The sequence below is a fragment of the Mauremys reevesii genome, linkage group 5, assembly GCF_016161935.1.
Source record: "Mauremys reevesii isolate NIE-2019 linkage group 5, ASM1616193v1, whole genome shotgun sequence".
Taxonomy (NCBI): Eukaryota; Metazoa; Chordata; order Testudines; family Geoemydidae; genus Mauremys; species Mauremys reevesii.
In genome coordinates this window covers 138,127,853-138,150,626 of record NC_052627.1, presented here as the reverse complement: position 1 = coordinate 138,150,626, position 22,774 = coordinate 138,127,853, and the positions used below count along the sequence as shown (strand labels likewise).

The 22,774-nt window shown below is 54.1% G+C and overlaps 2 protein-coding genes across 4 annotated transcripts in view; one reads left to right on the top strand and one right to left on the bottom strand.

The window, feature by feature from the left end:
- Window positions 1-22,774, top strand: part of LOC120406477 (C-type lectin domain family 4 member F-like) — a 331,059-nt gene that overhangs the window by 137,843 nt on the left and 170,442 nt on the right. The window lies entirely within an intron of this gene.
- LOC120406480 (C-type lectin domain family 4 member F-like) overlaps window positions 1-22,774 on the bottom strand; it is a 218,224-nt gene that overhangs the window by 157,034 nt on the left and 38,416 nt on the right. For 2 of the 3 annotated variants that reach the window (XM_039541369.1, XM_039541372.1), the window contains exons 5-10: window positions 21,192-21,345; window positions 17,246-17,365; window positions 16,008-16,115; window positions 14,728-14,868; window positions 14,235-14,386; window positions 13,210-13,328 (exon numbers count right to left, since the gene is read on the bottom strand). In XM_039541369.1, coding sequence (XP_039397303.1) covers window positions 13,210-13,328; window positions 14,235-14,386; window positions 14,728-14,868; window positions 16,008-16,115; window positions 17,246-17,365; window positions 21,192-21,252 — 701 coding nt within the window. In that variant the 5' untranslated portion in view covers window positions 21,253-21,345. Of the gene's footprint in view, window positions 1-11,885; window positions 12,309-13,209; window positions 13,329-14,234; window positions 14,387-14,727; window positions 14,869-16,007; window positions 16,116-17,245; window positions 17,366-21,191; window positions 21,346-22,774 lie in introns of those variants that run through there. The other variant, XM_039541371.1, reaches the window with a different exon arrangement.

The following is a 22,774-nucleotide window of genomic DNA, read 5'->3' as shown; positions in this document are numbered from 1 at the left end:
CCATGCCCCCTCTCCCCTGACCGTGGCGCCCTGGTCAGTCACCCACATCGCCCGTCCCGAAGGCCGGCCCTATCCTGGGGCATCCACGACTGTCCAAACCTGCATCTTTTTCCTATGTGTGACCATCCACGGGTGGGAGTTCTGCTGTCCAAAGAGACAGACCCTGCTCACTGCTCCAGCGGTAACATGGGATGAGAGGGGGCACGTGTGGAATCAAAGGTTAGCGTGTTACACAAGCGCTCCTGGTGAGTACAAGCAGCACTGGTACAAGCAGCCAAATGGGCACACGCCCAGCGATACACAAACATTGGTGGCTGAACGCCGATATGACTTTGTAGCATAGACACGGCCTCGGTCGCCATCTCTGGGGCTGTACAGGAGGTTTCGAGGAAGGACAAGCAGCGTTGCAGGTTCCACATTCACCGGGAGCTGAGCCGGTCAGAGCTCAGGGGGAAGGTTACAAACATGGGAGCTAGAGACAGTCCTGGGGGCCTGGTGACTGATCCATGTGGGACCAAGGGCTGTGTCTGCTGTGAAGGCTGCATCCCAGTTCCTGAGCCACCTTGGAAACAGGCCCCTGATTCCCCATCTCACTGAACAACGAGGAGATGCTTGTCTGTTAGCTGTGGGACGGGTGTAACCCCACGGAGATGACCGAGATTCCTGGGGCTCTGTCTGCTGGCAGCTCAGGGGGAGCCAAGGCAAACTCAGAGTCTGCACGGCAATGACTCGGGAGTGAGATGCCCTCCCAGGGAACTGTGGAGAGGGGAGAAGCCATTTTGAGTCAGTCTGGAGCCAGTCAGGGCAAGGGCAGGACTGTCTGTGTGGGGAGCTGGGGAGTCCCAGGTCTGCAGGCAGGTTCCCCCTGAGAACTGGCCTCTAGGGACCGCACAGCAGATCCCTCAGCTGGGTTTTCCTTCTCCACTGATGATTCCCCATTTGTAGAGTTTTCCCCAGCCAGGCGGAATTCACCCTCCAGCTCCCTAGGGGAGACCAGTCCCCACATGCTCAGCTCTGCTCTGGCTGCGAGTCCAGGGCTGCTGCCTGCTGGGGGTGTGTCTGGGCGCTGGGCTAGGAGACGACAGTTTGGATGTTAGTGTAGTTGTGTAACCTGCACCTTGAGCCCTGCACCCCTTTGTGGGGAGGGGAAATCTTGGGACCGACACAGCCTGACTCCTGCCTGAGGAGGATCCCGGCCAGCAGAGACCAGCCCCTCTGCAGTGACCGAGGAGTCCAGAGTCAGCTCTGAATCTGAGGATCATTAATGGAGTTTGTGAGGGCACCATCTGTTAGTTAATCAGTCAGGGAATTTGTTTTGGGAACCCCGTGCTCCCTGAACTGTGTCCTCAAGCCAGGGAGTGATGGTTTGGGGATTTTATAACCTGCTGATTATTAAACCTGTGGAGGGACTTACCACCTCCTCCCACTTGTGAGTCCTTTGGGTTGTACTGAACCCAGCCAGCCACACGGCTAAACCACTGCAGAGAAGAGATCGTGGTCATAGGTCATCAAAGGCCCCAACAAGGTACATGTACCAATGGGACACTAATCGTATATTTGCTGCATCAGGTCCCGTGACTGGGGAAAGTCACGGGTATTAGCAGTGTTTTACCCTCTTACGGTATGTTTGTCTCCTGTTTAATACAATTACTGTACTGAATACATAGTATGTGTTTGTGTTATTTCTTGGGAGTCTCCAACGATCTGGCAAGTAAGTGGGAGTTCCCCTGTGTTAAGAATTTTCTGCCCAAGCTGCCCTGGTGACCCTGCCAGGAAGGAGCGAGGGGGGTGGAGGCACCGCCAAATAAATTCCTAGGGAAAACTAGAGAAGATTCACCCTGCTGAGGGGGTGGTGGGATCCAGAAGAACCCAGACCTGTCCATCAACTCCTGTAAGCCAACTGGCATTAAAGAAGGTGAGCAGGTGGAGCAGGGGCGCTACATATACATCAGAAGCTAGAAATTGTAGGGCACAAGAAGAGGTACGGTGCAGCCCCCTTACTCCCTGCAGAAAGCCTTGGCATCTGGGCTGCAGCCCTCTCTCCCAGCTTCTGCCCTGCCTGCACATTCCAGTGCTTCCTGCCCTGGCCAGAGTCTCGCCACCTGCCTTCCGCTTATTGGCAACTGCCAGGTACTAGCAATGTTGTGCTGGTGGCTGAGGAGGGGCGAATAAGCATAATCTACTTGTAACCCTTCTGCCGGGCCAAAACAATAGCAGCAAGGGCCGGGTTCAATACATAGGGGTCCCTTCCCCACAACATAATGCAAAACCAGCTCGAGCCCCCACCCAGTGACCTGAGAAAATCTTATACACACCCCTGGGCACCTCGAGGAGACAATAGTTCCCCTCTCGCAAGCACACAGTCTTGGTGTAGCAGAAAAGGTTTAATAACATGAGAAACAACAAGCATTAAATTGGGAAAATACCTCAGCTAGAGTTCATAGGTCAAACCGTGAGCAAAGACCAACCCCAGCAAATTGGGCCGTGTCCTTTTCTCTGGGCCCTTGAGTCCAGCAACCCCCAAATCACCCACAGTCCCAAAAGTCCCACAATCCAAAAGTCTCTGTCCCGGGTCAGTGCAGCCCCAGAGTTCAAGAGTCTCTCTGCAGAGGTCCCCCCCCCCAGCCTGGGTAGAAAGGGGCACCTTACGTGGTTCGGGGACAACTGCCCTGCCTCTTCATGGGGTTCTGCTTCCACTAGTCATCCCCGCAAACAGCTCAGCTCCGCTTGCTCTGTGGGCTGCTCCGCTCTGCCAGCTGCTCTGGTCCACCAGCTGTCCTGTGATCCACTCCAGCCGTCCTCGCGAGCTGCTTGGCTCCACTCACCCAGTGGCTGCACAAACTGCTCCACTCTGCTCTGCCAGCTGCTCTGCTCCACAGTATTGCTTCAGGCTCTCCCACTCATTAGCACAGTACTCAGTGCTCTCAGCTCAGCAAGTCCAGCTCGTCAATGAGTCCAGCTCGTCAGTGATTCCAGCTCACAGTAGGAGAGCCCCAGTGCCAGTGAGTTCAGGTCAGTAACCTGTATCCAGACTCTTAAGGGAATCAAACATTAACTCTGACATTCCACAGTGGAGAGAGGCACAGGTGGAACTGGTGCTTCTGGCTCACACAAAGAGCCTGCACCACCCAGTACAGATATCTGTCCCCAGCCTCTCTCCCTTGACTGGGTTTTGGAACCCATGTCCCTTGTCTAGCAAGTGCTATTTAGTTGATAATGAAACCCTCTATCATAAGACAGTTTTGTAGTTCCTCATTTACTTAATCGGGGTGACAACATTTTATTGCTCCTGCCCCAATAACAACGAAATTGGGGCTCCCACAGCTGTGAAAATAACCATCCCAGGCTGCTGTGCGGTATGCTAAGTGCCAATGCAAATAACTAAAATGCTAATGCGAATACTCGAAACTTCTTTCTGCACTCCCCATAATTTACCACCAGATGTCAGAGTAGAGCTCATCCTGACTCTGCTTACATCCTCCCCCCAGCCGAGAATTTGTCGTCCCGACAAATCACGTTCCCTACTATACCAACTTACTGGTTCCCTCCAAAGGGCCTCAGATAGCGCACTTTAGCTTTCACAAACCTGTGTGCTAAATGTATTGGCTCCTCACTAATCACCCCAGGTGCATCGTAAGTTAACCGTTTCACTGGTCTTATTACCCTGTCTCGCCTATTGAGAATCTCTGTTGCTGTGGTAGGGGGGACATCCTCTGGAGTGACAGATGGGGAAGTTTCCCGTGAGTTCCCCTCGGATACCGGCATAGGCCCCTGCATTTCTAGTTCTAACAGTGGAGGGTCGAAGGTGCTTGGGACATCTTCCAGCTCTATGTCGCCACTGTCCAATAATCTGTGTAAGTCATCACACGGGGGTTCCACCAGTGGCTCAGGGATGTCAGGAATGGGCCTAAATACTTCTGCCATGGGGTTTAGGGCGGAAGAGGAGGTGCTCTCTTTTGATTCAGCTGATCGAAACTGAAGTCTTGTCTTCATCCTAGGATACACCCTGGTTGTGTCTTCCTCCTCAGACTCACTCTCAGATGTGCTGAGTAGGGGTAGGTTAGCTGCAGGGGGCTGGCTGTCCACGTTGGAAGGTGGCTTTGGTACGGCACCTTCGTTCGGCCCAGTTGCCCTGTTGTGGCCTATCTCATAAGGGCTGCCCACCAATTCCCCCACCGGGAGCAAAAGGTTTCTATGCACAGTCTTTGTCTGCCCTGGACCCTCTTCAGGTTTGATTTTGTAGACCGGCAGGTCTCCTAGCTTTTCCATCACCAAGTACGGTATTGCCTTCCATCTGTCAGCTATCTTGTGTTTGCCAGCAATACCCAAATTTCGCAGCAGGACTCTGTCCCCTGGCTGGAGCTCTTGCAGACATACCCTAGCATCATATCGATGTTTGTTGCGGTCTGCGTTCTTCCGAGCTGCAGGTGTAGCTAAGTGGTAAGCATCCTGCAGCTTTTCTCGTAGTCGGGATACATATTGCTGATGAGTTTCGTAGCTATCTCCATCCTCTGATACACCAAAGCACAGGTCTATGGGTAATCTTGGTTCTCGCCCAAACATCAAGAAATACGGGGTGAATCCCGTAGCGTCATTCTTTGTGGCGTTGTAGGCGTGCACCAGAAATGCAACATGTTGGCTCCAGGTTGCTTTCTGTTCTGGCCGCAAAGTCCCCAACATATCTAATAGGGTTCGGTTGAACCTCTCTGGCTGAGGATCACCTTGCGGGTGATAAGGCGTTGTCCTCGACTTTTTAATTCCTGCTATCCTTAGCACCGCCTTTAGAAGGTGACTTTCAAAGTCCCGCCCCTGATCTGAGTGTATCCGGGCAGGGAATCCATAAAATGAGAAATATTTTTCCCACAGTACTTGAGCGACAGTAGTGGCCTTCTGATCACGTGTGGGATATGCCTGCGCATATCGCGTATAATGGTCGGTCACGACTAGAATGTTCCCAATATTCCTCTTGTCTACTTCTAAGGACAAGAAATCAATGCAAACCAGCTCCAGAGGTTTGTTGCTGGTGATGTTTTTCAGATATGCAGCCCTTGTTGGCAGAGTTTTCCTTTGAACACATCGAGTGCAGGTCTCACATTTTCTGCGAACATCTTCGGCCATCCGGGGCCAATAGAACCTACTGCAAATAAGTTCCAGGGTCCTCTCCATTCCTAAATGTCCAATGTCATCATGCAGGGCCCTCATAGCCAGGGCTCTGTACTCTTTTGGCAGCACTAGTTGGGTCCGTTGTTTTTGTAAAGGATCTGTGATCACACGGGGTAGCACTCCCTGAATCAGTTTTAGTTTGGTCCATTCTCTCAATAGCAGCTTACCTTCTGGGTTGGACAGGACAACCGCAGCTGGGCTTCGCCCCTCCCTTTTGGCAAGTAGTGTATCAAGGATGTCAGTATCTTGCAGCTGGGCTTCCTGCCAGTCAGCCACATTGAGCACGGGCAAGGGAGATTGGTCCAATGCAATATAGTTCACTGAAGCAGAAGGCACGCCTTCAGGGGGAAGGCCCAAAGCTTCAGCAACACATCCATGAAGGCTCTCATGGGCCTCCAGCTCTCTGCGACTCACGCTGCAAATAGCTCTCACTCCATCTGTGGGTATCACAGCAACTTCAGGTGTCTGTGGACGTCTGGACAATTCATCTGCATCTACATTGCTTCTCCCGGATCGGTATTGAATGCTGAACTCATAGCTAGCTAAGGCGGCCACCCATCTCTGCCCTGTAGCATCCAACTTAGCACTTGTTAGCACATAAGTCAGTGGGTTGTTGTCTGTCCACACCTGGAACTGAGCACCATACAAGTAGTCTCAAAATTTCTCAGTGATGGCCCATTTCAAAGCCAAGAATTCCAGCTTGTGGATGGGATAGCGAGTTTCACTGTCAGACAGTCCTCGGCTGGCAAAGGCTACAGGTTTGTGGTTGCCTCCCTCTTCCTGATACAGTACTGCTCCCAGACCCTCCAAACTGGCATCAGTATGCAGGATAAATGGTTTGCTTGGATCAGCAAAGACTAGGATGGGAGCATGAGTTAGGCGAGTAATGATTTCCCGAAAAGCCCTCTCACATCTCTCATCCCACCGTGGCCCAAATGGTTCAAAGGGGCCATAGTGTCTCTGCACAGGAGGCTTTGGAGGCCTCCTCTTATTCCGGGTCTTAGATTTGTACTTGTTGCACTGGTATCCACTGGTGATATCATTCAGAGGTTTTACAATTGTGGCATAGTTCTTCACAAATCTGCGGTAGTAGCCACTAAATCCAAGAAAGGTCTTGAGTTCTCTGTAGTTAGTGGGAGGTGGCCAGGAGTGAGTGCTTCTATTTTATCGGGATCAGTACTCACGCCCTCTTGGGACACGATGTGACCGACATACTTTACTGAGGTTTGGCAGAACTGGCATTTGTCAATTGAAAGCTTCAATCCATATGCCTCCAACCTATCGAGCACTTTAAGAAGTCTTTCTTCATGTTCCTCCAAGGTTCTTCCAAACACAATCAGGTCGTCCAAGTAAACTAACACTTGCAGTAAATTCATGTCTCCCACAACTTTCTCCATAAGTCATTGAAATGTGGCAGGGGCCCCAGAAATCCCTTGCGGCATGCGTTCAAACTGGTAGAACCCTAACGGGAAGATGAAGGCTGTCTTCTCCTTATCCTCTTCTCCCAGAGGGATCTGGTAGTATCCACTCCGAAGATCCAACACAGAGAACCACTGGCTACCTAGCAAACAGTCCAAGGCATCTTGTACTCGAGGCATGGTGTATTGATCAACTGTAGTGCGCCTGTTTAGGGTGCGATAGTCAATACACATCCGGATTTTTCCACTTTTTTACGAACGACCACAATGGGTGAAGCATAGGGGCTTCGGGACTCTGTAATGATACCAGCCGCGATCAGCTCTTGAAGATGATGGCGTACGTCTTCCATCTCAGAGAGGGCAATCCTCCTAGACCGCTCCCTGAAGGGTCGGGGATCTTGTAGCCTGATGTGGTGTTCCACTCCTTTGGCATATCCCATGTCCCACTCATGTAGTGAGAACACCTTGGATCTCTCACAAAGCTTTTTCCTAAGGCGATCTTTCCACTCCTCAGACAGTGGTGAGTCCCCGAAGTCAAACTTTGCAGGATCTATCATTGGAACTTCAGCTTCACGCTGGGGTCTCACAATGCTTTCAGGCTCAAAGATGTCTGCAATCTTCTGCCCTGGTTTTACAAACACATCACGGCGTGTTTCATTAGCAACTAGGATAGTCACCTCCTCCTGGGCTTCAGCAGGTAGGGTTATGACTCCACTGAGAACCAGCACTCCCTCTGGGAGCCCTCCCTCGGTTGGCTGCTCGGCCACAGCTAATGTTCCCTTACTACCTTTTAGGCAGGTACTCCTGACAATCACCTCCTTTTCTGACATTGCTGGCACCACCAAAGGGACCAGGCCTGCATACCTCAGTGCTCCTACTGGCAAATCAGGCATCACTTTTCTTGTGTTCTCAATTTTCCTGTAGGCCGTGGCACAGTGTGTGTGTATCACCAAGGTATTCAGATATTGGTCTCCTGCTTGCTGTCTGCAGTAATCGGCAAGTATCCTAAAGAGGCTAGAGTTGGTCCCTATTAGCACAGACACATCAGAGGCTCCTTTGGGGTCAGGGCATATTAAAGCAGCAGTGTCCACCTCCTGTCTTACCCCAGCAATCTCTTCTGGAAATTCCAGGTGCACTATGACATAGCCCTGATATGGGTATTCATCCATGCTGAGGCCACACAGACCAATGCCAGTCAGTGGCTGTATAGGCAGGTGCCTAAGCATCTGTTGGTAGAATGACTGAAATATAATAGTCACTTGAGATCCAGTGTCAAGCACGGCTTTACACTCCGCCCCTTCAATCCTCACCATGACCTCTGCTCGCGGACCTATCAGTCCTGCAGGGATCCCAGCTGGATGGTCTCTTTTGGGGGAATCTTCAAATCCTGTAGGTCTAGGTGGTCTCCGTCCCCAGACCTTCTGGCTGATACTGGGTCTCTCCCAACTGCTCCTCAGCTTTTCATACACTAAGGAGGGGTTCTCTTCCTTATGGCAGTTAGCAGCACTGTGCCCCTCCTGGCCACACCGGTAGCAAAAGTATTGCCCTTTCCTGCTTCGCCGGAGTGGGACAGTGGCTCTAGGTACTGACTTCTCCATTGTCACAGTCTGAGACTCCTTATTCCTGGAAACCTTAGCTCGGTCAACGATGATTTGCAGCTCAGCTATCCGTTTCGTCAGGACCTGCATTTGTTGGGCAAGTTCCTCTGTGGTGCTCACCATCAGTACACTGGCCATTTGCAGTGGCGTTGTGCTGCCTGGTTCCAATGTTTGGGCTTCCCAACACTCGCTGGCAGTCTGCCTTTCTTCCTCTTCTCTGACCTCCTTTATCAGCTGGGAGTAACTTGGGGGATGATCCTGCCGTTCTCTTAGTCGGAGATGAAGTAGGATCGGGTTCTGATACTGAGTCCCTCTTACAACTTGAGCCAGTCTGGTCTGATCCATCTGTTCAGCAGTCACTGCTCCCCTCATAACAGCTCTCTGAAGCAGTCTCTCCAGCCTCTGTATATAGGCTGAAGTTCTCAGCCCTTTGCTGTCGGGAATCAAGGAATTTACAGTAACTGTCTTCAGGGCTCTCTACACTCCCAAAGGTATTATCAAGGGCCTCTAGGCAGTCCTGCACACTAACCCCAGGGTCAATTAGCTTCAGGGTGCGAATTACATCTAGTGCTGGGCCACTAAGGCTCTCTATTAGACATCTTCGCATTTCTACATCGGGTACGGCCCACTCCCGCAGCATTTCAGTGGTATGCTCCAACCAGGGTTCAAACTCCTCTTCCCCATCAAATAATCTTAACTTACGACACGAGTTTGACGTAGCATAAGCCAGCACAATCTTTTCTAATATGTGCCCCAGTGCTTTTGCCCAATCATAGGCTGCGGCTGCCACCCCTGAGCTAGAGGCTGCAGGACTGGGGCCCATCAGACCCGACATATTAGCCATTACACAAACAGTAATTTCCTCAAAATATAAACACAATTATTTCCCAATACAGTGGAACACTCAACATGTGCTTGCGAGGGGTACTGACCCAGGCATCCCGGACGAGCCCCCAAAAATGTAACCCATCTGCCGGGCCGAAACGACAGCAGCAAGGGCCGGGTTCAATACGTAGGGGTCCCTTCCCCACAACATAATGCAAAACCAGCTCAAGCCCCCACCCAGTGACCTAGGAAAATCTTACACACACCCCTGGGCGCCTCGAGAGGCAATACTTCCCCTCTCACAAGCACAGAGTCTTGGTGTAGCAGAAAAGGTTTAATTACATGACAAACAACAAGCATTAAATTGGGAAAATACCTCAGCTAGAGTTCATAGGTCAAACTGTGAGCAAAGACCCACTCCAGCAAATTGGGCCATGTCCTTCTCTCGGGGCCCTTGAGTCCAGCAATCTCCAAATCACCCACAGTCCCAAAAGTCCCACAATCCAAAAGTCTCTGTCCCGGGTCAGTGCAGCCCCAGAGTTCAAGAGTCTCTCTGCAGAGGTCCCCCCCCCAGCATGGGTAGAAAGGGGCACCTTACGTGGTCCGGGGCCAACTGCCCTGCCTCTTCGTGGGGTTCTGCTTCCACTAGTCATCCCCGCAAACAGCTCAGCTCCGCTTGCTCTGTGGGCTGCTCCGCTCTGCCAGCTGCTCTGGTCCACCAGCTGTCCTGTGATCCACTCCAGCCGTCCTCGCGAGCTGCTTGGCTCCACTCACCCAGTGGCTGCACAAACTGCTCCACTCCGCTCTGCCAGCTGCTCTGCTCCACAGTATTGCTTCAGGCTCTCCCACTCATTAGCACAGTACTCAGTGCTCTCAGCTCAGCAAGTCCAGCTCGTCAGTGATTTCAGCTCTTAGTGATTCCAGCTCATTGTAGGGGAGCCCCAGTGCCAGTGAATTCAGCTCAGTAACCTGTATCTAGACTCTTAAGAGAATCAAACATTAACTCTGACATTCCCCAGTGGAGAGAGGCACAGGTGGAACTGGTGCTTCTGGCTCACAAAAAGAGGCTGCACCACCCAGTACAGATCTCTGTCCCCAGCCTCTCTTCTTTCAATGGGTTTTGGAACCCATGTCCCTTGTCTAGCAAGTGCTATTTAGTTGATAATGAAACCCTCTATCATAAGACAGTTTTGTAGTTCCTCATTTACTTAATCAGGGTGACAACATTTCGTTCCTCCTGCCCCAATAACAACGAAATTGGGGGTCCCACAGCTGTGAAAATAACCATCCCATGCTGCTTTGCGGTATGCTAAATGGGGTGGGAGTGCCAATGCAAATAACAAATGCCAAGGCAAACACTCGAAACTTCTTCCTGCACTCCCCATAATTTACCACCAGATGTCAGGGAAGAGCTCATCCTGACTCTGCTTACAAATTATTTAGCAGTTTCTCTTTGAAGTCTGGTCCTGAAGTTTTTTTTGCTGCAGGATGGCCACCTTATGATCTGCTATGGTGTGGCCAGGGGGGTTGAAGTGTCTCCTACAGGTTTTTGTATATTGCCATTCCTAATATCTGATTTGTGTCCATTTATCCTTTTCCGAAGGGACTGTCCAGTTTGGCCAATGTACATAGCAGAGGGGCATTGCTGGCATATGATGGCATATATTACATTGGTGGATGTGCAGGTGAATGAACTGGCGATGTTGTGGCTGATCTGGTTGGTCCTGTGCTGGTGTCGCTGGTGTAGATATGTGGGCAGAGTTGGCATCGAGGTTTGTTGCATGGATTGGTTCCTGAGTTAGAGTTACTATGGTGCAGTGTGTGGTTGCTGGTGAGAATATGCTACAGGTTGGCAGGTTGTCTGTGGGTGAGGACTGGCCTGCCTCCCAAGGCCTGTGAAAGTGTGGGATCATTGTCCAGGATGGGTTGTAGATCCCTGATGATGTGTTGGAGGGGTTTGAGCTGGGGACTGTATGTGATGGCCACTGGAGTCCTGTTGGTTTCTTTCTTGGGTTTGTCTTGCAGCAGGAGGCTTCTGGGTACACGTCTGGCTCTGTTGATCTGTTTCCTTATTTCCTCGTGTGGGTATCGTAGTTTTGAGAACGTTTGGTGAAGATCTTGTAGGTGTTGGTCTCTGTCTGAGGGGTTGGAGCAGATACGGTTGTACCTCAGTGCTCGGCTGTAGACCAGGGGTCGGCAACCTCCGGCACACGTGCCGAACACGGCACACAAGCCGATTTTGAGTGGCACGCAGCTGCCTGCCGCTATCCCGGCCCCCCGCCCCACTCAGCCCCCCACCCACCGCTCTCCCCTGTGGGGGCGGGAGGCAGAAGCTTGGTTCTGTGGCAGCCAAGCTTCCCCCTCCCCCACATCTTCCCCCATCGTGGTGCTTTCCTGCCCCCCCACCCAAACCAGCACAGATCAGCGGGTGGCCCTTGCCCGGGGGAGGGGGTAGAGCGGCAGCGTGCACACAGCTCCGTAGGGACGCAGCCTGGGGGAAGGGGGTGGAACAGGGCACATCCCTACCAGCCCCCTGCCATGAGCTGCTCAGGGCAGGGGGCTGGGAGCACCCCCACGAGCCGAGCCTGTAGAATTTGGTATTGGAGAGTTGTCTGGCAGCCTCCTTCTGGTAGACTCCTGAGGGTCACAACGACAGTCTGGACCTATACATAGAGTGCTTCCGCCGAAATGCACAGGCAGAAATTGTGGAAAAACAGCATTGCTTGCCTCATAACCTAAGTCGTGCAGAACGCAATGCCATCCACAGCCTCAGAAATAACCCTGACATGATAATCAAAGAGGCTGATAACGGAGGTGCTTTTGTCAGTATGAACTGCTCTGACTACCAGAAGTGAAGAAAATCATTATTTATTGGGTGATTGTGAAACAATAACTCCACGATCCAAGGATGTTATTCAGTGACAGACCTGGAAACATACAAATTACAGAGCCAGCCACACTGAGTGGCATAAGGGCAGCTGTTGCTGCCACAGCCAGAAATATCACAGCAAGACAAAGCGTCCCTGCGATGCACATCCCATGCGGCCCCCTCCAGTGCCCAGGGCGCCTCATCGGCAGGTGGCTGGGAAATATTCTAGCTCGAAAATTAAGGTGGCTTTCTGAGGTGCTGGGACCTGCATGTCACATCCCAGCTGGTCCATGGGCCTGCTTACAAATCCACCTGAAAGGCTCAGTGCAGCTGACATCATTCCACAAATTCCGGTTGATTGGATTGATGTGAACACAGTCTTCTCTGCCTCCAATCCCCTGATCCCAGTTGTCTGGCTGATTCTCCGCCCAGAACCTACGGATCAGAGTGTTAATGTCTCAGTGGAGAACCACAGCCAATTCCTGAGCTCAGTTCTGCTCTGTGGACTCTGTTGTTGGCAGGGGACCAAGACACCCAGCAATGACGCGGTGAAGCGATGCACCCCCCCGGCCACCCCTCAGAGTTCTCCACAGCTCTTGTGGCCATGGTGACGAAGGGCTTCTGACGGCCGGGGGTAGCACCTGCCCTGCGCCTGACAGGCCAGCAAAGAGCCAAAGTCAGTGTGTGGCTCCAAATGCTGAGCAGCAGCAACTCGGATCTCAGTGCCCAGAACCAGAGCAGGTGGCACAGCACGTCCCAGGCACCCCCGAGATGGGAACGCAGGAATGGCAAGAGAGGGCATCGGGGGCCAGTCATTAACTGCTCCCTGGCCCTGCTTATGGGCCTCGCCCACAGCCCCCTGAGGTCACTGCACCGACTGCAGCTGGCTCCAGCCATGCCCCCGGCCCCACAGCCTCCCCGTGCCCAGCCTGACCGAGGGGAGAGCGCAGCGCAATCCCAAGGAGAGCGGGAACCTGCCGCTCACCCCAGACTCCCCTGGCTGCACTGAGTCGACTTGGGGCCAGATCCTCAGCTGGTGTAAATCCCTGTGGTTCATTCCAGTCAATGCCGAGTTACCCCAGGGGAGGCTCTGGCCCTGGGTCTCAGTGGGCACTGAACACACACTCCGTGTTGAGGCTCCTGCTCTAAGCAAAGGGGCATTAGCAGAAATTCCTGAGAGGATTCACAGCTGTCGTGGCAGCGCCCGGGGGCCTCCCTCAGGATCGGGCCCACTGTGCCGGGTGCTGCATAGACACCAGGGGCCGTACAGACGCTGCCCGAAAGAGCTTGTGACCCAACGTGTAATAAATAATCACGTCTCTCAAGCTTTACTCACCCCCTGCTTGCGTCTGCTCTGTATTCTGTGCCGTCCACCCAGCGCCAGCTGCCTTCTGTCTCCCGGTCGGTGAGTCCAATCCAGTGAGCTTCTCCCCGGGTCTCCTTGGAGAGAAACTCCTGCACAACACAGTTTGCAGCATGTGCAGGTCACCCAAGAGAGGCTGCAGGATGCAGCCGCAGCTGCCTGGGCTGAACAGATTTTGAGGGAGAGGAAAGGGCGTCTGGTGGTGTGAGCAGGGCACTGGGCAGCGGGAGACGCGGTGTCCTGCCCCCAACGCTGACAGTGACTAGCTGGGAGACCATGAGGGAGCCCTGGAGCAGCTCTGTGTGTGTGTCTGCATCTGTATCTGCCTGGGGCTAACAGCAGGGACCTGTCTCAGAACACTCCCCCCACGGCCCCCTCAGAGCTGGGCTGCGGCAGGTACTGACGGGCACTTTAGAGTTCACACCAGCCCCCTGCCCTTGCAGGAGGCAAAGCTCGGAGCAGAGAACTGGGTGCAAAGTCTGGCCCTGCCGGAGGGTGGGATTTTCCTCCTCTGAAAGTGCCGCAGAGGCCTGGGGCGAGGGCTGCAGTGGGCACGTGGGGAGCGAGGATTCTCTGAGAGGTGCATGGCCCCTTGCACACAAGCCTTCCAGATACAGGCTTCTAGATTGTCCAGCAGGAGCTCAGGCCTGGGGAGAGGGATCAAAGGGGTCCTCACTGGGAAAGGCCATTGGGTTTGCAGGAAATGCTACATGGGAAGTAGGGAAAAGCAGAAATGAGCCTGACCCCAAATCCCCCTCCCCTGGCACCCCAGACTCCGGGAAGTCCAGATCCTGGCTCTGTTCCTCTGCCCCATCTCTGCTTTTCAACTGATGAGTGAAACCCTTGAGTCAGGTTCCAAGGTTTCACATCCGTTGTGGGATAATTTGCCACAAGACACATCACAGATTTACAACCTCAGCTGCCACCTTCCACCTCTTTCTGGTGTGAAACAAGGCACTGACCCATTATCCAAGCCCCTAGGAGCTTCCTGCACTCACCTGTTCCGCCTGGGAGGAGACAGAGGTCAGGTGCGAGTCCTGAGACACACAGAACTGCTCGGCCTCGTCCCACGACTTCCCTTCTTGTGAAAAGTAATAGAGGTTCCCACTATAAAACCTCCATCCCCTGGAGACCTTTGTCAGCACATCACCTAGGAGCAGATACTGAGGTGAGAAGCCCAGGCTAAAGTCACAGGGACATACACAGGGAGCCCAGAGATTCTAGTGCTGCATTTCCCTTGCCCTTCAGCTGCCCCAAGGCCAGGGAACTTCTGAGTGGGTGCTCCCATTAGGCTAACGAGGCCTAGGGTGTAATTTAACGCCACACCGATCACCACGGTGTGGGCCCAGGTGCAGCCACCGGTGATTTTCAATGGAAGAGAACTCAGGGCTGGTGAAAGTTGCTGCGTTGTCAGCCTGGGAGCCTGAAATCCTCCGTTCATCCTCAGCAGCAGCAGAAGCGGCACCAGTCAGCACTGCAGCTAGTACTTACTGCAGCGACCTTGCACTGCTGCTCGCGCTGCACTGACGTTATGCAGCTGGATCTGAATTTCTCCATACGCTGCACTGACATTACCCAGCTCGGCTTTCAGCTTCTGGACTCCTGCCTGCGCTTCATCCAATAGCTTTAGACCTAGAAGAAAGTCACCGTGACGTCAGTGGAGATGCAGAACACTTGATTATCAGCACGTGTGGTAGAGCAGCACCTGCCGGCCCCTGTGTGCCAGGCGCTGTACGGACAGGAGGGGACAGTCCCTGCTCTCAACAGCTCACAGTCAAAATAGACGTGAGGTGGGAGAAATAAAGGATGATTTTCCTGCAGGGGAACTGAGGTGCAGGGAGAGGTGCCCAAGATCACACAGGAAGTTTGCAGCAGAGCTGGGAATTGACCCCAGCTCTCCTGAATTCTAGCCCTGTCCCCCCAGTCTCCCCAGCCACCTGTTCCCAATCGCTCCCCCCTTGTGAGCTGTGAGCGGGTCCCCTGCAGCATGGGGCAGAGCTGGGGCTGCAAGAACATCCATGGCCCCAAGCCCTGGCCCGGGGCTCCAGGCCGGGATTTTGAACAGCCCAGCATTCAGGCGAGTTCTGTGCCGGGGTTTAGTTCAGGCCCATTTTCTGACTGGACGCTGAATAACCTGATCCATGGACAGGTTTGTATATGCAGCCCTGAGCCAGACAGACAGACAGTTGTGAGACGTGGCCACAAGGGGGCGCTCTGCCTCCAGCAATGGGACTGTGGCAGGTACCCAAATTATTGGAGCTGCACAGGGAGGGCTCCGGGACTGGGGGGCAAATGGAGACCCACGAGTGCAGCTCCACTGACGTCCCGCTTACACCAGGGTCTGAATTCGGCCCTGTGTGTCTCATGAGCTGCATCCGTCTTTCCCGCCAATGCAACCCTGACAATACAGGGGCCAAGGCGAAAACCATGGAGCGAAGGGAGCAACAGGGAAAGGATGGAAGATGGTGACCACGAGGCATCCTGCACAGGAGCATGGGGCGGATGCAGCCAGCCTGCCACTGACAGGAAGGGAGCTAGGAGGGAGCCTGGAGCAGCCACCCGTCCCTGGGAACAGAGCCTCCGTTGGCAGAGGAACGTGCAGAGCAGCAGCTCGTTAGACAGGGGGATGGGACCACCTGGCAGGGAAGTGTATGGAGGGGAGCAGGAGGATGCCAGGCACCCACCATCCCTGTAGGCAGGAGAGTGCTCAGCGTCCAGGCCAAGGGAGGGGAACTGACCCTGATGCCTAAGACCCTCGTCCTGCGACTTACTGTCCGATCCCTTCGCTGACGCGTCCGAGGCATCGTCAGGCTGCAGAGAGACTTGGAGCTTCTGCACCGCTTCTTCAACCGCTTGCAGCTTGCTCTGTGCCCGGAGATCTAGAAATCACACGTCTGCAGGTCAGCGACCGAACCGAACTGCGGCTGGAGACCAGCCGCGCCCAGAGAAGGAACATGCTCCGAGCGCGAGGCTGTTCTCTATGACGTCTTTATTTTAATCTTGGACAGCTTCCTCCCGAGGAGGACACCGGCACAGCCAAGGCCCGTTCGGGGCTCTCTCCTGGTGTATGTCACAGAGCAGTGACCTGGAGCGGCCGGCTTCAGCCTCATGAGACGCGGCTCCCTCCTGCTCCTCGCCCGGGCCCGGCTGCCAGGGAGACTGGCCGAATGTGCTGGGGGGTGGCGTGGCGGGAGAAGGACAGAGCCCCCCGCAGGTAACTCTGGTGGGGCGGGGAGTGCATGGTGGCCCTGGGGTGGGCACGGGGGTTACTGGGCAGAGGAGATGTGGGGTAGTCACGTGTCCTCCCCTTTAGATTGTGGCCCCCCAGCACGGGGAGGCGCCAGTCGTCTTTGCCACTCACTGCCCCTAAGGAACAGGGGCTTGTCTCCCCTCTCCTCCAAGAGCTCTCCACTCCAGCTCCCTGTTTTCAGCTGTTCGCTGGCTCCAGGGCAGGGACTCTTTGGCAGAGCAGGGTATTAAACCCAGCAGTCTGAGCCCCAGACAAGTGTCCGAACCACTGGGCCGTCCGGTCTCTCCATAGGGCATTTCAATGGTGCCATGAGGACGCCTGGGGCTGAGGCTCGTGCTGGTGATATGTGGTCAGTAACGGACCCAGCGTGACCCTCAGAGCGCAGGTTGAGCATGTGGGGCTGCCACATGTGATCTGAAGTCCCTGAGGTGATGCTCAGGCAGGATGAAGTTCACCCAGCCCATCCCTGACAGGTGGTTGTCTAACCTGTCCTGAAAAACCTCCCCTGATGGGGGTTCCACAGCCTCCCCAGGTGACCTGTGCCAGTGCTGGACCATCGTTAGACTTAGAAAGTTTGTGCCAGTATCAAAACAGCAGGGCAAGATCTTACAACTCCATTCGAACTCCCTGGAGCAGGAGATTTATTTGGGTGGAAACGTGGTCGATATTCTGCTGAAATATGTTCCCCTCCCCCAGTCGAGCCAGCTGGCCTGTGTGGAAGTTGGCAAACATTGGGCTTGGAGCTGCAGTTGAACTTACATAGAAGCGTCACAGCAAGGAGGGACGTGGCCAGGGCCAGACCCAGGAGGAGAAGGACAGCAGTGACGATGATGCCCCCTGCCCTGTGCCGCCAAGGGACCGAGGTCTTGGGAGGGTTTCCTTGAAGGAGAAGAAGAAACGTATCCATGGAAAGTTACAGCTCAACTGCCACTGACCAAGGAAACTCCACCCCTGAAATCCAATAACTGCTCAGCCTCCTAGTCCCTGAGTGTGGTTAACAGCAACAGCGGAATGAGGTCAAATAAGGTCAGAACCGACCAGAAATCGAATGTGAAAAGCGACCCTCCCTAAATCAGGAGTGACTCTAGTGCCAGGCAGGCGTCCTGTGAGAGAGATCTGGGAGCAGGATTTCCCCCCTGCCTAAGCATTTCTTGAGAGGGAAGTTTAGGGCTTGTGAAGTCCAGGCCCAAAGGAGTGAGAAAAGGAGCCTGAAACAACTTATGAAATATGAACTCAACGAGGCAGTGAAATGAGGGGAAATGATTCTTTGCAGGAGAAAAGTGGGGCTGACAGCAGCAGTGTGCTCAGAAGGGCCTTTCTACAGCATCCCTGTCTGATAACCCATCCCCAGGATGCTGGGCTCCTCCCTGCAAGCCAGCCAAGGGGCGAATCACAGGGCAAAGCCCGAAGACTGTGTCTCCCCTGCACATTAAAGGGAGAAGACTAGAGCTGCATTCGAGCCAGGATCTATGTGTAGACAGAAGTAAGTGTGCTCGGTGGGCTCTGGATTTCGTCTCCCCAATGTGAACGGCAGCTGCTTGGAGACGCAAGACTGTCAGATTCTCCTCTCCCTGAAAGTCTCAGCCTGCCGCACCCCCTCCCTGTCTGATCTGGGCCTCAGCCATTAGCTCGCGCCGCTCCCCCATGGGGTGTGGGTCCTGGAACCAGCAGACAACACTCAGGTGCCCAGATAATCCCCTTACATTGCAGAAGTGGCTTCTCTCACGCTAACCAAAGGGTGAAGCTGCCTCTCACTAATGTACTGAGTTTACAGTTCTCAGCCTTTCCTGAAACAGATTCTGGGAGGAGCTTCTCTGTCACTGAGCGCAGACTACATTTTTCCTTATGTTTTCATAGAATCACAGAATATCAGGGTTGGAAGGGACCTCAGGAGGTATCTAATCCAACCCCCTGCTCAAAGCAGGGCCAATCCCCAACTAAATCATCCCAGCCAGGGCTTTGTCAAGCCGGGCCTTAAAAACCTCTAAGGAAGGAGATTACACCACCTCCCTAGGTAACCCATTCCAGTGCTTCACCACCCTCCTAGTGAAATAGGGTTTCCTAATATCCAACCTAAACCTCCCCCACTGCAACTTGAGACCATTACTCCATGTTCTGCCATCTGCCACCACTGAGAACAGTCTAGGTTCACCTGTGATGAAGGGGAACTGCAAAAAACGGCTGCCCCAAAAGCAGAACTACGCGACCTCAAAAAAAAAATGCCCAGCCATGGTGCAGGCTCTTGGATAGCTGCAGCACAACTCCCCTGCACCCTTCCCAGGTCAATACTCCCCTCTCAGCATTCACAGAACACAGCTGGAACATTCCCACTTCCTCACACCTGCCTGGGCAGACTCGCGTGGGAAGCGCACAAAGGGGCATATGCTACATGCTCCCAGAAGACACCCAGGAGGTGAAGCCGTGTGAGCTTCTTGCCCTGCAGACAGTCTGCTCCATGGGAGAGGAGGCTCCCCAAAGTCCTGACTGGCTTTGTGGGGAGCAGTTCCAGAGCATCGCCCGGGGACTCCGTAACACCGTCCTCTTTGGAACCCCCTTTCAGGGAGTTGAAAGCAGCTATCAAATCCCCCCTCACTCTTCTCTTCTGCAGACTAAACAATCCCAGTTCCCTCAGCCTCTCCTCATAAGTCATGTGCTCCAGCCCCCTAATCATTTTTGTTGCCCTCCGCGGGACTCTTTCCAATATTTCCACATCCTTCTTGTAGTGTGGGGCCCAAAACTGGACACAGTACTCCAGATGAGGCCTCACCAGTGCTGAATAGAGGGGAATGACCATGATCCTCGATCTGCTGGCAATGCTCCTACTTATACAGCCCAAAATGCCGTTAGCCTTCTTGGCAACAAGGGCACACTGCTGACTCATAGCCAGCTTTTCCTTTGTCACTGCAGAGAGCCTAGCTGAGCTCGGTGCATAGCTGCAGCTGCCCACTGACCCTCACATCCTCACCCGCACCCTCCACTTCCGTCAGCCCCGTCTACATGCCTGTCTCCTGACCCTTCCTGGGCGTCTTTCATGTGTTCAATCCAGAACAGCTGCCACATGGCATCTGGATTGCACTGAAACCAAAGGGGATAAACAACCCCTGGAGCAGGACCTTGTCCAGCTGACACCTGCACAATGAAACATAAAAACATAAGAACGGCCAGACTGGGTCAGACCAAAGGTCCATCCAGCCCAGGATCCTGACTGCTGACAGTCGCCAGTGCCAGGTGCCCCAGAGGGAATGAACAGAACAGTGAATCCGTCCCCAGTTGCCCATTCCCAGCTTCAGGCAAAGAGACTAGGGACACCATCCCTGCCCATCCTGGCTAATAGCCAATGATGGGCCTATCCTCCATGAACTTATCTAGGAACTCTGTTATGGTCCTGGCCTTCACAATATCCCCTGACAAGGAGTTCCACAGGTTAACTGTGCATTTTGTGAAGAAATACTTCCTTTTGTTTGTTTTGTTTGTTTGTTTGTTTTAAACCTTCACTTGGTGACCCCTAGTTCTTGTGTTATGAGAAGGAGTAAATAACACTTCCTTATTTACTTTCTCCACCCCAGTCATGATTTTATAGATCTCAGTCATATCTACCCTTAGTCTTCTCTTTTCCAAGCTGAAAAGTCCCAGTCTTATTAATCTCTCCTCATATGGCAGCCGTTCCATACCCCTAATCCCTTTTCTGAACCTTTTCCAATTTCAATATATCTTTTTTGAAATGTGGCGGTCACATCTGCACGCAGTATTCAAGACGTGGGTGTACCAGAGATTTATATAGAGGCAATAGGATATTTTCTGTCCCTTTCTTAATGAGTCCGAACATTCTGTTCGCTTTTTTTGAAGCCGCTGCACATTGAGTGGATGTTTTCAGAGAACTGTCCATAGTGACTCCAAGATCCCTCTCTTGAGTGGAAACAGCTAATTCAGACCCCATCGTGTTATAAGTATAGTTGGGATTATGTTTTCCAATGTGCGTTACTTTGCATTAATCAACATTCAATTTCATTTGCCATTTTATTGCCCAGTCACCCAGTCAAAGCCCTGAGAGGGGCCCCTTGTGCTGGGAGCTTTAGAAAAACAGCCTGGTCCTTATCTCAGCACTTCCAGCTCCATTTATTCCTTGTCCTTGGAGGAACAGGCTCCCTTCCCTCCCCATCCCCGAGCCCTGGGGAAACCCTTCTCTGCTAACACAGCTACATCTCCCTGCCCCTGCTCACGGTTAGACGCGTGTGCTCGGGCAGGGAAGGGGCAGAGGGTAAGGAAAGGAGGTGTCACTGTGAAATGGGGGGATGAGAGGGAGCTGGTCCCCAGAGATGGGGGCTGCGAGGATTCGACCCTGGTGATCTCCTCCTGGGAGAGGCTGATGGTGGCAGTGAGCTGGGGAGGGGGAGCCTGGCTGGCTTTTATGGCCAGCCCATGGCACTGCGCTGCCCGGCAGGAGGCTGGGATGCTGGGCAGGGACTCCCATCTCTCCCCCTGTGCCCTTCTCCCATTGGCGACTGGCAGGGGAGAGAACGCACTGGGAAGCACTGACCGAGCACCCTCGCCCGCTGCCCGTGGTGCTGTCTGGCCAGCACAAGGCTGAGCTCTGGGTTCGTGGTCAGTGGAGCAAGCGGTCGCTGCCCAGGATGCTCTGCAGAGACCACAAAGCCAAGGAGAGGCCAGCGGGAGTCCAGGGTCTGGTTCAGCCTCTTGTGTTTACCTTTGGGCTGGGGAGCAGCTTCCGTCATCGGCATGTTCTCATAGATATCCTCATCCGCCATTGTCCTGCCTTCGCGCTGAGCCGAGCCCCTGATCACTGGCCTGTGGGTCCTTTCTGCAGCCTGCTGGGTTAGAGCCTCCCTCTGACAGCAGCCCTGGCCCAGAAATAGAAATGGGAAGTCATGCCTGGTGGTTGGATGAGGGAAGGAGGGGTAGTGGGAGGTCTGGAGATAAGAGATGGTTGCACGGGGGAGGGAGGTGGAGGGGGGATCGCATGGAGGGGAGAGACGGGTGGATGGGGGAAGGAGGTGAGAGGGAGGAGGATGACAGCGCTCTGTCGGCAGCGCCTGGCCATAGGTGCTGGATCTAGGGGGGCTGCCGCACCCCCTGGCTGGTAGCGGTTTCCATCACATGCAGGGTTACAGTTCGGTTCAGTGGCTCTCAGCACCCCACTATTCACATTGTTCCAGCCCCCTGGGCCCAGCCTTTCATGGCCCCCTCTTGCGGGTGGGGCTCTGGTGAGAGCGTAAATGCATCATCCCCGTGTGCAGCGCGTGCGATTGGCTGTCGGAGGTCGTGCAGCGGAGGGGCTGGGCCTGGGGAAGCCTGGGCCCTCTCCCCTCCTGGGATACCCCCAGCTCCGCCCCAGCCATGGCATCCTGCTCTGTGTCCTGGGCCTGCTTGTGTTGTGGGGCCTCCAGCGTCATCCCGCTGAAGCACGGTGAGGGGCAGGCTGGGGGCCGTGTGGGGCCAGGCCTGTGTCCTGCTCCTTGCCTCCGGACCATGTCCTCTCCCCCCTGACCGTGGCGCCCTGGGCAGTCACCCGCCCCAAAGGCCGGCCCTATCCTATGGGCATCCACGACTGTCCAAATCTGCATCTTTTTCCTATGTGTGACCATCCACGGGTGGGAGTTCTGCTGTCCAAAGAGACAGACCCTGCTCACTGCTCCGGCGGTAACATGGGATGAGAGGGGGCACGTGTGGAATCAAAGGTTAGCGTGTTACACAAGCACTCCTGGCGAGTACGAGCAGCACTGGTACAAGCAGCCAAGTGGGCACACGCCCAGCGATACACAAACGTTGGTGGCTGAACGCCGATATGACTTTGTAGCGTAGACACGGCCTCGGTCGCCATCTCTGGGGCTGTACAGGATGTTTCCAGGAAGGACAAGCAGCCTTGCTGGCTTTTTCCTCTCCACTGATCACTCCCAGTTTGTCGAGTTTTGCTGGGAAACTTCCCCAGCCAGGCTGAGTTCGCCCTCCAGCTCCCTAGGTGAGACCAGTCCCCACATGCTCAGCTCTGCTCTGGCTGTGAGTCCAGGGCTGCTGCCTGCTGGGGGGTGTCTGGGCGCTGGGCTAGGAGACGACAGTTTGGATGTTAGTGTAGTTGTGTAACCTGCACCTTGAGCCCTGCACCCCTTTGTGGGGAGGGGAAATCCTGGGACCGACGCAGCCTGACTCCTGCCTGAGGAGGATCCCGGCCAGCAGAGACCAGCCCCTCTGCAGTGACCGAGGGGTCTAGAGTCAGCTCTGACCCTGAGGATCATTGATGGAGTTTGTGAGGGCACCATCTGTTAGTTAATC